This window comes from Psammomys obesus, unplaced genomic scaffold (assembly GCF_907164565.1).
Source record: "Psammomys obesus unplaced genomic scaffold, mPsaObe1.curated_primary_1811, whole genome shotgun sequence".
Classification (NCBI taxonomy): Eukaryota; Metazoa; Chordata; class Mammalia; order Rodentia; family Muridae; genus Psammomys; species Psammomys obesus.
The window spans coordinates 131,437-149,297 of NW_026585691.1; the positions used below are offsets into that span (position 1 = coordinate 131,437).

General features: G+C 51.1%; 1 protein-coding gene across 1 annotated transcript in view; it reads right to left on the reverse strand.

The window, feature by feature from the left end:
• Positions 1 to 3,485: 3,485 nt before the first annotated feature.
• Coro2b (coronin 2B) overlaps positions 3,486 to 17,861 on the reverse strand; it is a 105,062-nt gene continuing 90,686 nt past the window's right edge. The window contains exons 5-12 of the mRNA XM_055597051.1: positions 16,904 to 17,068; positions 14,898 to 15,014; positions 13,718 to 13,822; positions 12,707 to 12,803; positions 11,380 to 11,492; positions 10,996 to 11,086; positions 10,688 to 10,827; positions 3,486 to 5,377 (exon numbers count right to left, since the gene is read on the reverse strand). Of these exons, the coding sequence (XP_055453026.1) occupies positions 5,246 to 5,377; positions 10,688 to 10,827; positions 10,996 to 11,086; positions 11,380 to 11,492; positions 12,707 to 12,803; positions 13,718 to 13,822; positions 14,898 to 15,014; positions 16,904 to 17,068 (960 nt within the window). The 3' untranslated portion in view covers positions 3,486 to 5,245. The remainder of the gene's footprint in view (positions 5,378 to 10,687; positions 10,828 to 10,995; positions 11,087 to 11,379; positions 11,493 to 12,706; positions 12,804 to 13,717; positions 13,823 to 14,897; positions 15,015 to 16,903; positions 17,069 to 17,861) is intronic.

Here is a 17,861-nt window from a genome sequence, read left to right on the forward strand (position 1 = left end):
GTGTGTGTGTGTGTGTGTGTGTGTGTGTGTGTGTGTGTGTGTGTGTTGGACCAGTGCTCTGGGATGTCAATGGTTAACATAAGGGACCATGCAGCCAGGCAATGACCACCTAAGAAGCCAGGTGTCAGAGTAAGGCCAACACGGTGCTTGTTACTGAATTGAAATAGCAAGCTGCAGGTTATTTCAAAACAGGAAAACTTCCCCACACCTGGGAGCTTCAGTTGTTATCCAGCAGGGGGCAGAGGTCTCTCTCTCTCTCTCTCTCTCTCTCTCACACACACACACACACACACACACACACACACAGGCACAGACATGCACAGGCACGCATGCACACACTCAGGCATGTACTCACGAACACACAGACACACACATGCGCACACAGGCCCACACCATACTCTTCCTCCCCCCTCTGCGCCACAGGCCCCAGTGGATCTCTTCATTCTTCCTGGCCAAGGTTAAGTGTCTACCACTGCTGCGTGTCCCTGCTGTGGCGTCTTAGTCCTTCCAAGCTGGAAGGCAGGCAGGGTGGGGGTGTTTTCAGGATGAACTCATTTCCCACAGTGAAGAAGCAGCCAGGTTCTGCATGGGTCCGCCGACAGCCTTGGATACCTGCCCAGTGCTAAAAGTCTAAAAATGCCTGAACCCATCTTGAGATCTCAGGAGACTGGCTGGAAGACAGCCTTGGAGCCAGCAACCTCCCCAGGCTGCTGACCACCCCTCCTCGAACCCATCCCAGAGGGCAGCCAGTGTAGTTCAGGGCTCTGTGTCCGGGAGGTGCTCGGATGATGCAGATAGACATGACTGGAGTTCTGAGGTGTTAACAGTCCTCAGATAACCTGCTGGATAAACCAAGCTGGAAATCCAGCCAGTTTCAGGGGAAGGACAGGCGTTAGAACTGGGAGAGGTGCCATCACCTGTAGACACATAAAGGCCTACGCACAGAAAAAAAGGATCTGAAATTTAGCCCAAGACGGCCTTACCTCGGGACGAAACATGCCAATGGAGATGGTTTGAAGAGCCGCAGAAGGCTCCGTCCCCTCTCCGTCTTTAAATAAGTAAAGCTGTGTGGTGAGCTGAGTCATCACTGGCAGAGAGGCCGCCTAAAAGACTAGAATGGAAGCTTTCCTAGCAGAAGACTTTTTTTTTTCAAAGACAAAGTCTCGTGTAGCTCAGGTTGGCCTCCAACTCACTGTAAAGTCAAAGACATTCTCAAACTCCTGGACCTGATGCTCCTACCTCCCAAGTGCTGTGACTACAGCACAGGCTATCGTGCCTGATTGTGCAGGGATGGGACTCAGCACTCTGAGCCAGCCTCGTGGGAGCCGCACCCCATCACAGCATATGAAGACCGTAAGGATGCGTGGTAGCCAATGGGAAGAATACTTAACAGACACAGTTTAGAAAATGGGCTCCCGAGGGCAGTACTTACCGTAGGCAATTTACCATTCGGAGCAAGGGCTGAAGAGTTGTTGTTCTGGGCGTGGAACAGGCTGGCCACAGGAGAAGCCACATTAACGTGTTTACTCATTTACCTGCTCCCCTGGGTCCAGGCAACATTAGTCTCAGCCAGCTGACAGCTTACGTGGACCATTCTCTGAATGGATTCAGAATCCCTTACAACCCACAGAATTGATCTAGGAGCAGAAACTTCAGTAGGATTGTTCAAACTCATGTTCGGCAATGCTGCCTTCAGACCTCACAGGAACCCCTACTGCTTCCCCTTCTCCTGATGAGCTTGTTTTTATCCCTCATGCAGACAACGGGTAGTCTTGGGATTTGTCTGTCCTCTCCAGCAGCTGGCATCATGGAAACCTCAGGTGTTTGACCAGCAGGGAACCCTGGGAATTGTTCCCACCCTTGTACAGATGGGAAAATAATGCCCAGTACAGAGAAGTGACGTGCGGGATTTCGCACAGTGGGGCCAGAATGGATCTGAGCTTCACCTGCCCAGGGTCCTGTGCACGGTTCCCCTATAGTTCTCTGATGCTCCCCACTTCAGCTTGGGCTAGTTCCTCTGGCTCCTCTGAGGGACCTGTGAGGTACCGTCACACTGACAACCCTCTCCTCAGACAGGCCTGGCGTGGTGAGGGAGTGCTGGTGTCCGCCATCACTGCTCTCATGATGCACCCCAGCACCCTCCTGGAGCAGGCTGCCCTCAGATCCTCTGTCCTTGGACCTAGAAAATCCTCATCACATTGGCTCAGTGACCTTGGGCACATCACTCTTCCGCCAGCACAGTGATAGAACCTAGCGAGTCACATTCATGGATCAGTCCCTTGCAGGCTATGACGTGCCACTCCAGTATATGACACAGTCTTCCTGGGCCCTAACACAGGACTGGATACTGAACAGTCATGGTCTTCTATAGCCCAGGCTGGCCTTGAGTTCCCTGGGTGGCTAAGATAACCTTGAACTTCTGATCTTCCTGCCGTGCTTCTGATCAGAGCCATTCTAAGTAAGCACCATACCAGCTGAGGTATATTTTTAGCGTGCCTCTCCTTTTGCGACAGGGTCCTGCTGTATATCGCTGGCTGGGCTGAACTGTTGGTAATCCTCCTGCTCCTACTACTCAGCCTCTAAGTAGTAGATTTATAAGTTTGATACACTTTACTTGGCATAGCTGTAAGAAGCAGTTCATTAAAAAAAAGTGTAATATGGGCCTGGAGAGGTGGCTCAGCGGTTAGAGCACCGGCTACCCTTGTAGAGGACCCAGGTTTGGTTCCCAGCATCCAAATGGTGCCTCACAACAACTACAGCACCAGGGGATCCAATGCCTCCTTCTGGCCACAGCTGGTACTGCATACGCATAATCAAAATGTTTAAAGTAAAAAAATTGTAGTACTATTTATGTGTGTGTATATGTGTACAAGTATCCCATGTCCAATGTGCCTATTCTGTCCTACAACTCAGGTCGTCTAGTTTGGGGGCAGGTCCCTTTTCCTGCTATGCCCTCTCACCAGCCCCCAGAACACTAGTTCTGAATTGGGGGGTGATTCTGACACCCCCGGGGTCACTGAGCAATAGATGGGGGTATTTTTGTCGGTCAAAACTAAGTGGATGTTGCTATGACTTCTGATGCACTAGGCCAGGGACACCGATGAGGATACAGGGACCAGGACAACCCCCACAGCCAAGCACTGTTAGTCCCACAATATCAAAGTGCCGGAGGAGCCCGGTGTGGTGGTGCGCTCCCGTGATCCCAGCACTAGGGAGGCAGAGGCAGGGGGATCTCGGTGAGGTAGAGGCCAGCCTGGTCTACAGAGTGAGTCCAGGACAGCCAAGGCTACACAGAAAACCTCTGTCTGAAAAAAAAAATTAATAACTAAATGTGCCAGGTGAACAGAACGTGCTAGGATCGCTCTACAGAGGTAGCTGCATGTCAGAAAGACGAAGGAGTGGTTGAGTGTGCAGCTGGCCGCAGAGGCAGTATGGTGACCAAAAGTAGGATCTCCTGGAGCTAAATGACATGGCCATGCCTTGGCTTGATGAGTTGAAAACATTTTATTTCAGTTCTATCCTTGGGAGGCAGCATAAATAATCACAGAAGACCACAATGGTCAATGGACAGAAAGAAAGCTCCAGAAGTGTGGAGGAGGAGATGAGAGCTGACAGTCTGGCTGTGGGTGGTGTGGGAGTTGCTTCAGCAAGCTGGGATCAGGGAGCATCAGTGGATGGAGTGGAGAGGGCCCGGGCTGGGGAAGCTCACCCCAGCTCCCTGGAAGGGCCTCTGCAGTTGGGAAGTTTTGCAAGGTGGCCACAGGAAGGGCAGGCAAGGAGTTTCCTGTGCGTAGCAGATCCCAGCCAACAACAGAGATCCCCTTCTTTGCTCTGCCCAAATGGCAGTGACTGTCGTGACATCGGTGCTTTGAAGCTCTGTGTGGTAGGTGGGAAATGGAAAGAGGGAGGGAAGCAGGCCTGTAGAAGACCAGAGGAGACAGCGCATCTCGGAGGGTGAGCCCGAGGGCCACTTCCCTGTTCCCTGCGCTGCAAAGTGGGGCGGATGCGAGAGTCGGTGAGATCTGTGTGTCAAAAAGTTGGGTAAACTTTAAAGTGCTGTGCGGATGGAGAGGCTGTGGTCCTCCTGCGTGTAAGGCTGAAAGTGGCTGAGATAGCAGGGTTGGAAGTGGGAAGAGGAGGTGGAAGGAGACACCGGCAGAGCATCCTGGAAGCCATGGACCCTTGCTCTGCCTGCCCTCGGGCCCAGCTCTATCCTTTCTCAGCCTCCACTTCCAGGAAGAGGCCTCATCTTAGACGGAGCTCCCTGTGGGGAGTGAGAGCAAGGAGTGCAGGCCAGGGGGGTCCCAGGCACTGCGTGTGAGGCTTCACCGAGCAGTGTGGTGGGTTGGCACTGCTGGTGTTGGGCGGACAGTAGAAGTGGCTCCCGGGTCTGGGGAAGCCCACAAAATGCTTGGCGTCTCAGTACAGTGGGAAGGGCCTTGGCCGCAGGGTCTGGCTGTCAAGGGTCCTTGGTCTGCCTCTGACCCTCTGGGTGACCCTAGGGTGCTTCCTGAATGCAACCCCTCAGTTCTGTCATTTGACAAGTGGGGACACTAAATCCTCCCCTGCCTGCCTCACAAATTAAATGAAAAGGGGATTAAAAGGGCTTTGAAGAGAACCACGGGGAAGGCAAGGGGTCATTATGGCCTTGGAGAGCATCCTCCTCATTCCCTGAAGACAAAGGGTCGGGTCAGGTGGGAGACGGTTCAGAAAGCAAAGGGCCTGCCTGCCAGGAGCTCACCTTTGGTGTGGTGAGCTGGGTTCCCAGGGCAGCTGGGAGAGAAAGAGACGGGAGGTGGGCAGAGCGCTCCACAGCAACCCAGCCCTCACTGTGCTTCAGAAGTGATGCTGGGACTGGGGCGACTGGTCTCTGTGTAGATAGGTCCTGGCAACCCCTCTGCAGGGACACATTCAAGTTCTAAGTCAGGCTTTAATCCTGCTCTTCCCGCTCGGCTCCGCTGGAGGACACCTGCAGGAGCCAAGGGGAATCCTGCTCCTGGGGCTGCAGGGGAAAGGGCTGCTAGTCAGGGGTGGGGTCTCCTCCAGGAGAGGCTGGGGGGACAGGTGTTAGCATGAAGTCAGGAGGTCAAAGGTCAGCTTCCAGTTTTTGAGGTGGTAGTTAGGGTCTACCAGATGGTCCCTAGCTCCAGTCCAGGCCCTGTCTCTGGGCTCAACAGATAAGGGGCAGTTTAGGGACCAGTAGAAACACCGGAGAGATTGGCTTGGAAAACAGCCCACTGAGAGGCTAACAGTTCTTGGGGTTGTTGCGCAGGTTTTTCAGTTCTAGCTGGAGTTGACGGAGCCGGATGTCCTTCTGTGCCAGCTCCTCCTTCAACCTTCGGATCTCATCCTGCTGCCTGAAGAACATCCTGAGGAGCTGGGGAGCAGCAGGGGTGCAGGGAGAGAGCAAATGAGGAGAACTGAGGAGGACCATGGTTGTCAGTCAGCCTGCCCCACCCACACCTGCCCCGCCTGCTCACCTTCCCCAGGCCTCCTGCCGCCCTGGGACAGCCAGGCCGGCACTCCCTGAAGTTATCCTCCAGGCTTGCCCCTTCAGGGCTCCTACCTACTCCTGAAGGGAGACTAGAAAGCCAGGGTGCAGACCTGCCCAAAGAAGGCTAGTTTCCAGTACCCCAAGCTGGCCCCTTTTTGGGTCTGAACCTAAAGACTTCGTTTGTTTGAGATAGGGTCTCACTTTAACTCACTGTGGCGTCAAGCTCTGCTATATGGCTTTGAACTCCTAATTGTCCTGCCTCCACTTTCCCTTCTCTCTTTTCCCTCCCTCCCTCTCTTCTTCTTCTTCTTCTTCTTCTTCTTCTTCTTCTTCTTCTTCTTCTTCTTCTTCTTCTTCTTCTTCTTCTTCTTCTTCTTCTTCTTCTTCTTCTTCTTCTTGCCTTGTAGCTTTGGTTGGCTACATTCAAACTTGCTATGTAGCAGAGGCTTGAATTCCAGGTGCTCCTGCTTCTACCTCCCTAGTGCTGGGATTACAAAGCCACCCAGCTCCTAGCTTTAAAAAAACACCCAGACAGAATTCTGACTTTTCATTTTAAGACAAGGTCTCCCATAGCCCATGCTGGACTCAAACTCACTAAGTAGCCGAGCATGACCTTGAACTCAGGATCTTCCTGTCTCTACCTCCCAGGTGCTACGATTATAAGCATGTGTCATTGCTCTCAGTTTTTGCATTTGCAGTGTAGGGAATCGAATCCAGGGCCTCGTGCAAGGCTTAAGTCTGCATTCTACCAGCAGAGTATATACTCAGCCCTTCTTCTTTTCTTGAGGAAACTGAGAATACAGAATGGTACATAGCCTTTGTGGTGTGTGTGTGTGCGTGTGTGTGTGTGTCTAGAGCCCAGGGTATGCTAGGAAAGTGCTCTACTACTGAGCTCTTGCTCTAGTCCTAGAATCTTGTTAAATAAGAGACCATGGCATAATGCCAAAGTCTGGGCAGTGGTTCAGTTCCCAGTGAAGATGGGCAAAGCATTGCTATCTTGGCAGATTTTCATACAACCTACCAGATTCTCATTGCTTCTGTGAAATATACTAACCAGTGCCCACAAAACACCAAGTGGGGAAGTGATTACTGAGGGAGAGGTGGTCTGCGCTTGAGCAAGCCAGTAGCCACATTCTTTCATCTCTGCTCAGTTCCTGCTTCCAGGTTCTTGCCTTGAGTTCCTGCCCTGACTTCCCTCAGTGATGGACTGTGGTGTGGAAGTGTAAGTCAAAGAAACTCCTTCCTCTCCAACTTGTTTTTGGACACAGTAACTTGTCACAGCAATAAAAAGCAAACTGGGACACTCACAGTCACTGTATTTGAGGTTCCAGCATGATTACATTTGATATTGTATGTACTTTCATAATTTAATCAAATATAATATATATTGATAAGAAGAATGCACAGAATTGCCGTTTTTATTTAAAAATGTCAGTAGGGAGTGTTGCTTCAACAATTCACGGAGACTGGCCACAGTGTCTCCCAGCCATGTGTGCTTGTCAAAAGTCACAGGCCTGCGGCTGCGATGCAGCTAACTTGGCAGGGTACTTGCCTAGTATGCACAAAGCTCTGGGTTTGATACCCAGCACCACATAAAACAGATGTGGTGTCACAGGCCTGTCATCTCAGCAACCAAGAGAAGGAGGAGGAGGAGGAGGAGGAGTTCAAGATCACTCTTGGCTAAACAGTGAACTTGAGGCTAGCAAGGGCTGCAGGAAACCCTGTCATAAAACTAAACAGCAACAACACATACACACACACACACACACACACACACACACACACACACACACACATACCACAGAGAATGAGTTTTCCTCCTCATTGTACTAGGGAGCCAGTGGTAGAGCACTTGCCCAGTATGTGTGAAGCCCTTGGTTCAATACCCAGGATGGCCAGAAAACAAACCAGAGGAAATTTTGTAAAATAGGTAGTTTGCTTTCAGATTGACTTTTTTTTTTCTGGTTTCACCCCAAAGAAATCAGTTGCTTCTCAGCCTTTGGACTAAGACCAAGTGCAAAAGCCCAAACCAAGCCAAAACAAAAAAGAACAACAAACAAAAATATAAAAATGAAACAACAAACAATCAAAAACTAGAGATGAAAACTGGAGTTAAGTTATAGTTAATATGAGAAAGACACAGTAGATTCCAGCTAGGGAGGCCTCAGCAAAGGAAGTGGCCCCGTCCTGCATCCATCAAAATCCGCTGAATGAGCTGGGTACAGTGCACAGGCTTGTAATCCAGTGTTGGCTGAGGCAGGAGGGTGGAAAGTTTAAGGCTTCTCTGGGTTGTACAAGGAGATCTAGTTTCAACTCCCCTCTCTTAAGTACTGAATGAATGCATACATTTTATGTTTCAAGCAAAAGTCAATAGTTTAAAGAATGCATCATTTTTATGGTTCCTTCCTTTCACTGACTTTTCTTGTTTTAAGATTATTTAATTTATACTATTGTGTGCATGTGTGTGTGTGTGTCCCATTATATATAGCCTGGGATCTGAGCTACTCCTGCCTAAACCTCTTGAGTTGCTAGGATTATAGGCTTGTAACCCGGGCGAGTTTTGAATTCACGGTGGTCCTCTGCTTCCCAGCTGCTGGAATTATATGCTTGCACCATTATGCCCACTTCAAAGCATGGCTCTTTGAGGTATAATTCATAGCCCATAGCATTCACACATTTTAAGTGTATACTTCAGTGGTTTTCAGCAAAGTCACTGAGATGTCCAACAATATAACTTTCCTCCCTCCCTTTCTCCTTCTATCTTTTGTTCTCTTTTTGAGATAAGAATCTTATTCTGTAGCCTAATCTGGCCTGAACTCACTTTGTAGCCCAGGCTGGCCTCAAACTCATGGCAATCCTCCTGCCTCAGCTTTTTGGGTGCTGGTATTTCAGGCATGCACCACCATGCCCTGCTTCTGCATTGTCTCCTTACCCTTCGGTCACTGTGTTTTCCTTTCATGCCCCACTTTCTCATTGGTTGCATCCAAGCTTTTGGAATGACTCCAACTATGGGTAAAGCCAGAGTCCAAGGATCTGAGTTACTTTTCTCAAGATAAGAGAGACACAGCTAGCTACAGGAGGACAGTGGGCTCTGCCTCATCTGCACAGTGAACTGTGAATGCCTCCCCAGGTCCCCAGGATGTCACTCCACTTAATCCCCTCCAGCCCTTCCTCTTCACCCTCAGGCTGTGACAGAGTTCCAACCTTCCCTGGGAAATCTCAGCAACTATGTTTCTAGCTCCAAATGGCAGCGAACTTAAAAGATATGTTTTAAAAACTGAAAATGTTACAGATAAACAAAAAGAGGAAAGATAGTACCAGGAACTCCTTAGACCCAGCTGCACTCTGGTTCCAACTCCACTGCCCTCCCCCTGGGGTTATTTTGAAGAGAACCTTGTTTATCACAAGACTATCCATTCTAGCAATCTGAACATCTTTATACAGTGGCACATAATCCCACATCTCTTTCTCTAAATTCTCGAGTTCAAGCTGGATTTACCTCAAAAATGCTGGGATTACATGTGTCTGCCACCATGCCCAGTTCATGTGGTACTGGTTATCAAACCCATTTTGCCCACTGAGTCACACCCCTGGCCCACATAAACATATTTCATGGCAGTGACAAGCTGCCGGTCAAGTTCTCTTTCAAGGCCGATTCCTGAGGTCAAGGCAGTGATTTTACTAATGATGACAGCCTACATTTGTCAGACTAATCCAAGGTGGTGCTTGTCATTCTCTTCCCAGGAGAGTGAACTGGACCTAACAGCTGTGTCAGGGCACAGCAGGTGCGATGATGTATCTTCCCCAGACTAGATTACAGAACTGCTTCGGCTTCCATCTTGGATGCCTCTCTTGTTCTGCAGGAAGCTGGCTGCCGTGGTGAAGGCTAGCATTTGGTGAGGTCCATTTGGCAAGGACAGTGAGGCATTGAGGCCCTTAGTCTGACGGCAGCCGTGTGACAGCCGTGTGAGTGAGTAAAACCCGGCAGGTGCTCCCTTGCCGAGGACCAGCTGAGACAGCAGCAGCTTCATGGGTGACTTGAGCCACAGGCACCCATAGCTGCTGCAGGCTGATAAGCCTTTGTGAGGTGTTGTGCTTAGAGTGTGGGTTGGCCTCCCAGAGGTTCATGTATTCCAACACTTACTTTCCAACTGGTGGTGCTCTCTGGGCCGGTTGTGTGATGCCTCCCTAGATGAATTAGGTCCGCAGGGGGTAAGATTAGAAGTTTTACAGCCCACCCCCACTTCCTGTTCACTCTGCTTCCTGACTGGAGGGGACCAGCTGCCTCCTACTAGTGCTGCCATGATTTCCCTGCCTCAATGAACTGTATCCCCTCCAACTGTAAGCTCCTCACTGTTTTCCTCTTCAGGTATTTTAGTCACAGTGAGAACAGTGGCTAATATTTGGGATGAAGTTACTATGTCCTGGGATAACTTGTGACACAGCAATGGCGAGCTAACACCGACAGCGTCTTTGAGCATGTAGCATGAGCCTTGAAGACTGCTGGCTACTTGGGCACCATCCCTTTAGCATCACGGCAGCTGGAAAAGTCAGGAAACTCTGTCCCAGTCAGGAAATGGCAAGGCCAGCATTAGCACAGAGACGGGCTCGTACAACCAATCACTCTTGCAGCTGCATCCGGCCAAGGGCCTGGCACACACCAGGCATCTTCTAACTGCCAGCTGAGCTGTGTTGGCACGTGGGTGTGGGGGTGTAGACTGAAATGAGATAACTCCAGAGGGCATGCACAAGAACAGCTCAGCCCTCTCTCTCCCGGCATGAGCTCTCACTCCTTCTGTGTGGTACAAAGAGCTAGCCTTTTCCACTGGGGCAGGAAACATGCCAGACGGAAAGGCAAGGTGGACTGTGCCAGTGAGGCCAGACTGGATCCTGTTGGTAATTTACAATTCCTGTAACAGCCCCTGACAGTAGCACTCTGTGCTGATTCGTGAGGAGATGCTCAGCCCCTGTGTCAGTGAATCTGAGCTGGGAGCAGGGAAGATCTCTCTGCCATCCCAGCCTCCATATTCACTGAGGTCAGAGGCAAAGGGAGCCAACCACTCACTACTTAGGGCATTTGTCTCTGAAAGAAAAATATCCCAGAATAGAGCTGGCGTCCAAGCCTGCGTGTTCATGGTGTCATCAAAACGGCCTGGCTCTTCCTGAGCTGCGGGAGAGAACTTGCAGCCTTACCTCGTTCTCTGTCCTGGGTGGGACATTTTCTAGTAAATCTATGCCGTTCACGACAACGCTCTTCTTTTCTCTGATGGGGGCTTTAAATACCACTTTTGAAGACTTCTTATAGCCTTCCTTCAAAGACATCAGCACAGGGTCTAGGAAGGCAAGGGAGACAGTGTCATACACCAGTGTGAGGGTGGGAGGGTGTCCTGCACTGAGCTTGCTGGCTGTGTGGGAGCCAGGGGACATCTGGGCAAGGGATCACATAGAGGAAGCCGGCTGAGCTAGGGAGAGTGGCAAAGCTTGCAGCCTCTTTGCGGTACCTCGGTTGATGCCTCCCAGCCATTCATCTGGCGTCAGTGCTGGCTCTGTGCCTGGTGTCATGGGGTAAATGTCTTCCTGGTAGGAATCTGACTGCATGGGGGAGGAAGAAGAAAAAGGACACCTGGGAACCGCTGGGAAAGCCTCGGCCATCTAGCCAGGCACACTCCTGAACTCCCACCTCTAAGTCATTGCCCTTCCCAGCCCCTCCCCCAGAACTGCCCCCTTCATGCAAACCAACCATCCCCAGCGAGCATGTCCTCATCCACCTTCCACCCCAGGCGGAGTCTGGATGTCCTGGTCTACGACCTCCTTTTTCTGCCTCTCTCTGGGCTTTTGGTAAGAGCCAACATGCGCCCTTTGCAGCCCAACCTCACCCCACTCACCCTCCGGGGCACAATCATGGAGATGGGTTCAATCAGGCCCTTGAGTGTCACCAGCTTATAGAAGCGGAAGACCTCACAGGCGGATACGTCCAACCCATGCTTGGGCATGACACCTGTGGAGAGACACATGGCTTTATGGGGCTCTCTGTCCCTGCTCAGGCAGGAGGCAGGCTGCAATTTGGGTGGCCACAAGTCTTGAGACAGCCTTTGACTCTAGACAGTCACTTTTTTTTTTTTTTTTTTTTTTTTTTTTTAGAGGGAGGTCAAGGTCAAGGTCACGCATCCCAGGCTGGCCTCAAATTCAGGACAGAATGTTATAAAAGCTGCAGGGCTCAGCACATTCTGGATTGCACTGTCTTTCCTAAGCTTCTGTGTCCCTGTAGAGAACAAAAAGGAGGCCAAGCCATGCCCTGCTCCTCCAGAGGTTTCAGTGCAGCCTGAGAGAGGACTTCTGCTGTTTTTCTTCTAGAACCAACAGTAGCTTCTTGCGTTGTCTGTGAGGACCCTAGCAGCTCTGTATCACGAACAGAACAGCTTCTCCAAGATGGGGCTGAGAGTTTGGACTGGGACTTTGTCCCTTTTTCCACACAGGAGTTCCTGGGTGAGTCACCAACTCTGAACTTTTGGGTCTTTGGGCAGAAATGGCCCTACGTGAGATCATGGGAGAGTGAAGCACATGGATAACTGGCACCTGCCTGGCACTGTGCCAAGCACAGACAGCGCACGCGTCTTTCCTGTAGTGTGAGTGTGAGTATGAGTGTGAGGAAGGGCTCTCGGTCTCTCCCATGGGGATGGAAGCAGCCGCACTTCCAGACAGAATTCTAGAATGGTCTCCCTTCTGCCTATCTCTCCCCTGTTTCTTTGTTGAGACAGGCTCTCACTACACACCCTGTGGGCTGCACTCAAGCTCACAGTCTTCTGTTTCCCTCTCTAAGTGTTGGGCTCTGAGGGAAATGGTGGAGCTTCTGCCTGCTCAGCTTGGCCAGGCCAGGGCTGCAGTGGGGCTTGAGTCCTGGCTTCAGAGCCACCGAGCCACCCCCTACCATGTGTGTCCCATTGTGGGGTGAGCCTCTCCATCTACAGCTGAGGCTGAGGAAGAGGACCCAGCCTGCATCCTGCAGCTGCTGCTGGGCAGAGATGGCCAAGCTCGGGCCATGAGTGATGGGCTGCAGGGGCAGCTGGCCTGCCGAAGGTAGCAATACCTGTGCCTCTCATCTGCCACTGGCTGCGGCTTTGAAGTTTGGCTACTGTGTAAAGGGTAGCGGTGTGCACACTGTCAGCACTGTCTCCCACTCTTTGGAGACACCCTGAAGCCCCTGATCCTTACCTAGGCCTTTCTGTGGGGCTGGGGAACGGAACTCCATGAGGTAGCTCAGGTAGGGCTTCTCCGTGCTGATCTCATAGTACCGGATGTTTCCATCCCCCTGCGGGTAGCGAGAGGCAGTGAGGGTGGAGAGGAGCATCCAACAGGCCTGGGCCCAGGGGGCTGTGAAGGAGAGCTGCCCTTGTGCCTCAGAGTGGCCAGAGACCAAGAAGGCCTGTACTTTAGGTCTTGGTAGCTCCACTAGGGGCGGGGGCGGAGATGGGATGGCGGAGATGGGATGTGTGTGTGGGCGTTTACAGTGGACATCTGAATGGTGTGTGAGATTTGTGTGCTTTCTGTGCAGCGTGTTGGTATGTGGCGTGTGTGCAGTGTGGTGTGTTTCGATGGCATGTATATGTGTGATATATGTGGTGGGATATGCGGTACTGTGTGATGTTGTATGTATACATGGTGTGTGCGGTATACAGAGCTGTGGTGTGTGGTTTGTGTGCACTGTGGCATACATGTGTACTCTGTGTGATGTGTATGCATGTATGGCGTAGAGTGTGGTATGTGCAGTGTGGGATGCATTCTTGTGGCATGTACACATGTTGTGGTGTGTAGCATATATGTATGGGGTAGTAGGTATGCGTACAGTATGGTATGTATGTATGGTCTGTGTTGCACATATATGGTGCGGTCAGTGTGGTGTTTGGCGGGGGGTGTGCTGTGGTTGGTTTTATCATGTACATATGGCCTTTCTGACAAGGCCGTATTCAAGGATTCCCTGACAGGATTCGTCTTCTGCCATTGGTTGTGGTCTACATGTCAGCTCTCGATCTTTATTCCTCCACTCCAGTTTGTCCTGGAAGCATTTCTCAGTCATTGACACTTCAGTAGGAACGAGAGCGAGGTAGAGGGAAGTGGTGGGAGCCAGGGGCCGGGCTGGCTCATCAGAAACCATGAAGACTTCTTAGGGGAGAGGATTCTGACGGGGAATCTCCCACTGATTGGCAGTCCTTTCCTCCCCTCTACCTTTCCAGCTAGGTACAGCATGTGGGTGTCAGCATCATAGAATGGGAACAGGAGGCCCGAGAGCCCGTCGATTTCTTCCTCGATCATCGGCATGGACAGATCCTCCTGCAGGCAGGAATTGGGGTCAGTCTGCAGCTAGGAGGAGGGCATGTCTCCTTCCCAAATCCCAGCACAGCTACTACAGCTACAGCCCCTCTTTTGGAGAGTCCCTGGGATGCTGAGAAGACACGGATTGGAAGAAAGGCTGCAAGCAACTTCCAGGTGCCTTTGGTTGTGGTCTGGAAGACTTTATGGTCTCCAGGTTCCATCTCCTGTTTGGTCCTCACTGGTGATGCCATCAGGGGCTGGCTGTACCAACAGGGACCTGGCTTTCGTTAGCCCAAACCCAGCTGGCCACTCCTGCTCCTCACCTTGTGGCCTTCTAGCCACTCCCACTTTTGTCTGAGCCATCACAACTCTCCATATACAACTAGAAGGACCTAATGAATGGCTTTCTGTCTTTTGTGTAGCCAAGGACAGAAAACAGGCCTGTCCTGTTTTCTGCCGCACAAAGGGCTTAGCATTCACATCAGCACTTACTGCTGACCTTTAGGGCCAGTCCTCTGGTCCATGATGCTGCTTTGGTGGAGGGGAGGTGGGTGACAGGACAGGGAAGAAGACAGCACAGGGGTGCCCACCGCCCTACAAACCCAGCAGGAGACCAGCCAGGTGTGCTGGAGGGTACAGCTGGACTATAAACAGAGATGCCAGTGGGCATGGAGCTGGGCCAGTGGAGCCAAGCTGAACTCCTGTTTGTAATGTAAAAACGATTCAGGTGCTTGGAGGCTCTAGGGCTCCAGAGCTGGTACATGTTTAAATGTATGCCTACGTCCAGGTGGTGTGTGAGCACCATCTAAGCTTCACCCGAGGTGGCTCTGTCGTCCACTCTCCACACAGGATGGGCCAGGGCTGGGGATCTGTGGAGGCACCACTTCTTGGCCCCTCCCTCCAACCTCACATGAGTCTTATTTTAACCCCTTTCCTTTCTAGTGTATTCTCCCTCCACTTGTGTGGAAGCCCCAGGCACCCAGACAATGGACCTCCTTCTATACTTGCCCTATCTGGGAATCTGAGACCCCAGAAGCTCAGATCTAGGCTGCCTGCCCCTCTCTGCCCTCCTGCTGGCGTCCTTGTGGCTGACCTGGTCCCACAGGGCGATCTGTCTCGTGTTCCACCTGGAGACCCCTGTCGTGAGGAGCCGATTCATGTTGCCCAAGAACACGACACGATTCACTCGGTGGTTTTTGCAGTTTGCCTCCTGGAGGGGACAGAGATCATCAGTGAGCCAGGACCCTCAACATGTGGTTCTCTAGAGAGCAAATGGAATGGTGGTTTCCCAAGAAACCCATGTCCCAATTAGAGGGTGCTGTGAATGTCCCCTTGTTTAGATAAAAACATCCTTGTAATATGTAATTTGCCTAAGAATCCTGAGATGGAGAGACTACCATGATTTTCACAGGCGAGCTCTAACTGCCATCACCAGTGTCCTTGAAGGAGAGAGGTGAGGTTACAGGGCATGGAGAGAAGTGACACAACAACAGAGGTAGACTGGAGTTGCACAGCCACAGGCCAGGGAGCCAGCAACCCCCAGAAGCTAGAATAGGCAAGAACAAGCCTGGAATCTAGCATTTGGTAAGTTGAGGCAGGAGGATCACAAGTTCCAGGCCAGCAGAGACTACACAGAGCTATGTAGAGACCCTTTTTCAAGAAAGCAAAGCAAGGATTAGGTAATAAATAATACCTGATAAAGCTTTTGCTGATTGGCAGGGGGACCTGAGTTCAATCTTTGCAGAACCATGTTTTGTTGTTTTTTGTTTTGTTTTTTAACAGCTCAGCTGTAAAGGCACTTGCCCCAGGGCCTGCCACCATGAGTCAGATCACAGAGAACCAATACCCTTGAGTTCTCCCCTGACCTTCACATGTGAGCTCCTCCCCAAAAACACACACACAAAATGAACAAATGTAAAATACTTCCAAAAATTAAAAAGCTGGGTGGTGGCGTCTGTAACCTCAGCATTGGGAGGTAGAAACAAGAGGATCCTGGGGCTTGCAGGCCAGCTGGCCTAGCTGAATCGGTGAGGACCGGTTCAGTGGGAGACCCTGCCTCAAAAAGTGAGATGGAGAGCAACTGAAGAAGACATCTGCCATCACCCTCCGGCATTCACATGCATGTGTACATGTAAATGCATGTGTATGTACATGTGTTCACATACACAAGAATTAATTGAGTCTCTCCCAAAATCTCTGGAGGGATAGCAGCCTGCAGACATAGTCACTTGGGACACCGGGATCTTGCTGATCTGAAAGAGCACGTTTCTGTTGCTTGCAGCCACTTAGCTTGTGGTCATTTGTTACAGCAGCTGCTACTAACAGTGCTATACTAACACAGTCGTCTTCCAGCACAGAACACTGGGAATCAGGAAGCAAGGGCCCTGCATCCAGAGCAGCAGAAACAAGCAAGGGCGAGGCTAACCTTCACTAACCCACTTGGGGGCCTGTGTTGAGTACTGTTTTCATGCCATCTCTTTTAATCCACAAATTATCTCCTAGAAAGAATTGTCCCCATTTTCCTGCCTCTGTCCTCAAGTTCTGGCATTCTAGGCATGTGCTAGGGATTAAACCCAGAGCTTTGAGCAAGCTCCCTATCAACTGCTTCCTCTTAACTGAGTACCCCGCTGCCCCCTGTCCTGCCCATTCTCCAGAGCTTTATGGTTGCCATGTAGTAGGAACTCAGGAAACCATCCTTGCTCACTCCCAGTTAGCGCTCCATCCCTGCAATCTGAGACTCAGGGAGTAACCTTGCCACCAGCCTTCCCACATGGCCTGGAGTCTTGTGCCATTTGCCCCAGGCTCATCTTGTACAGGTGTCTGGGTGGTGGGTCCAAAGTCTCCTCTCCTAGTAACCATGATAGGACTTGGTTTACCCCGGGGAACTCAGGGACTGAGGAGATGTCACCGTGGCAGGAAAGAGTCCCCTGGTTCCTTCCTACCCATATCAAGTCAGAGTTCCCCCCAGCTGAGAATGGCCCTGGGCCACCATGTTGATCGGCTGTGCGTGTGAGATGCTTTTCCTCCAGGGGCCCCAGACTACCCATTTCCTTCACGGACTACAGCGCCATCCCCCCTCCACAAAATGCAGGCTTCCACCTGCAGCACACGGCCGGAGCGGGGCTCAATCACACGGAGCTTCTTGTCCTTGCACGTGGTGGTAAGCAGGCTGCCATCTGTGTTGAAGGACATGCAGAGGATGACATCTGTGTGGCAGTCAATCATTTTCACTGGTTCGCCTATGTCCAGGTTCCAGATGAGGACCTGTGAAGGCAGACATGCAGGAGGCAAAGTCAGCAACTGCTGTGGTCCCAGCTAATTGTCCTCCATCCATACCAACAGACGCTGGAATTCAGGCACACTCTCAAGGGTTCCTTACTAAAAGGCAGGTGCATTTCAACCCCACACTATGATGTTCATGTTGACTGTCGCTCTGACAGGAACTAAAATCCCCTGGAAGAAGATGTTCTGGGCATGTCTGTGATGGAGTTTCTAGACTGTTAATTGAAGTACCCCTCTCCTAACTGTGGGCAGATGCCGCTCCATGGGCATTGTTAAAAAGGAGAAAGCCAGCTAAGAACCAGCATTCCTCTCTTTACTTCCTGACTACAGGGGCAGCGGGACCAAGCTGCCTCATGCTCCTGCCATTATGGCAGACTATGCCCTCCAACTGTGAGCCAAAAATTTCCTTCCTTAAATTGCTTCTTGTTGGGTCACAGCAGCCAGAAAAGTAACCAACACTCACATCTACTAATAGCCTCCGACAAGTCCCAGCACCATTCTTGACTTAGTTTCATAAAAAAAAAAAAAAAAAAAAAAAAAATAAGGAGAAACCAGGCACAGTGGAGCATGCCTATAATCCCCAACACTCAGGGAGGCAGAGACAGGTGGATCACTGAGAGTTCGAGGCCAGCTTGGTCTACAGAGTGAGTCCAGGACAGCCAAAGTTACACAGAGAAACCCTGCCTGAGGAAGAAGAAGAAGAAGAAGAAGAAGGAGAAGAAGAAGAAGAAGAGGAGGAGGAGGAGGAGGAGGAGGAGGAGGAGGAGGAGGAGTA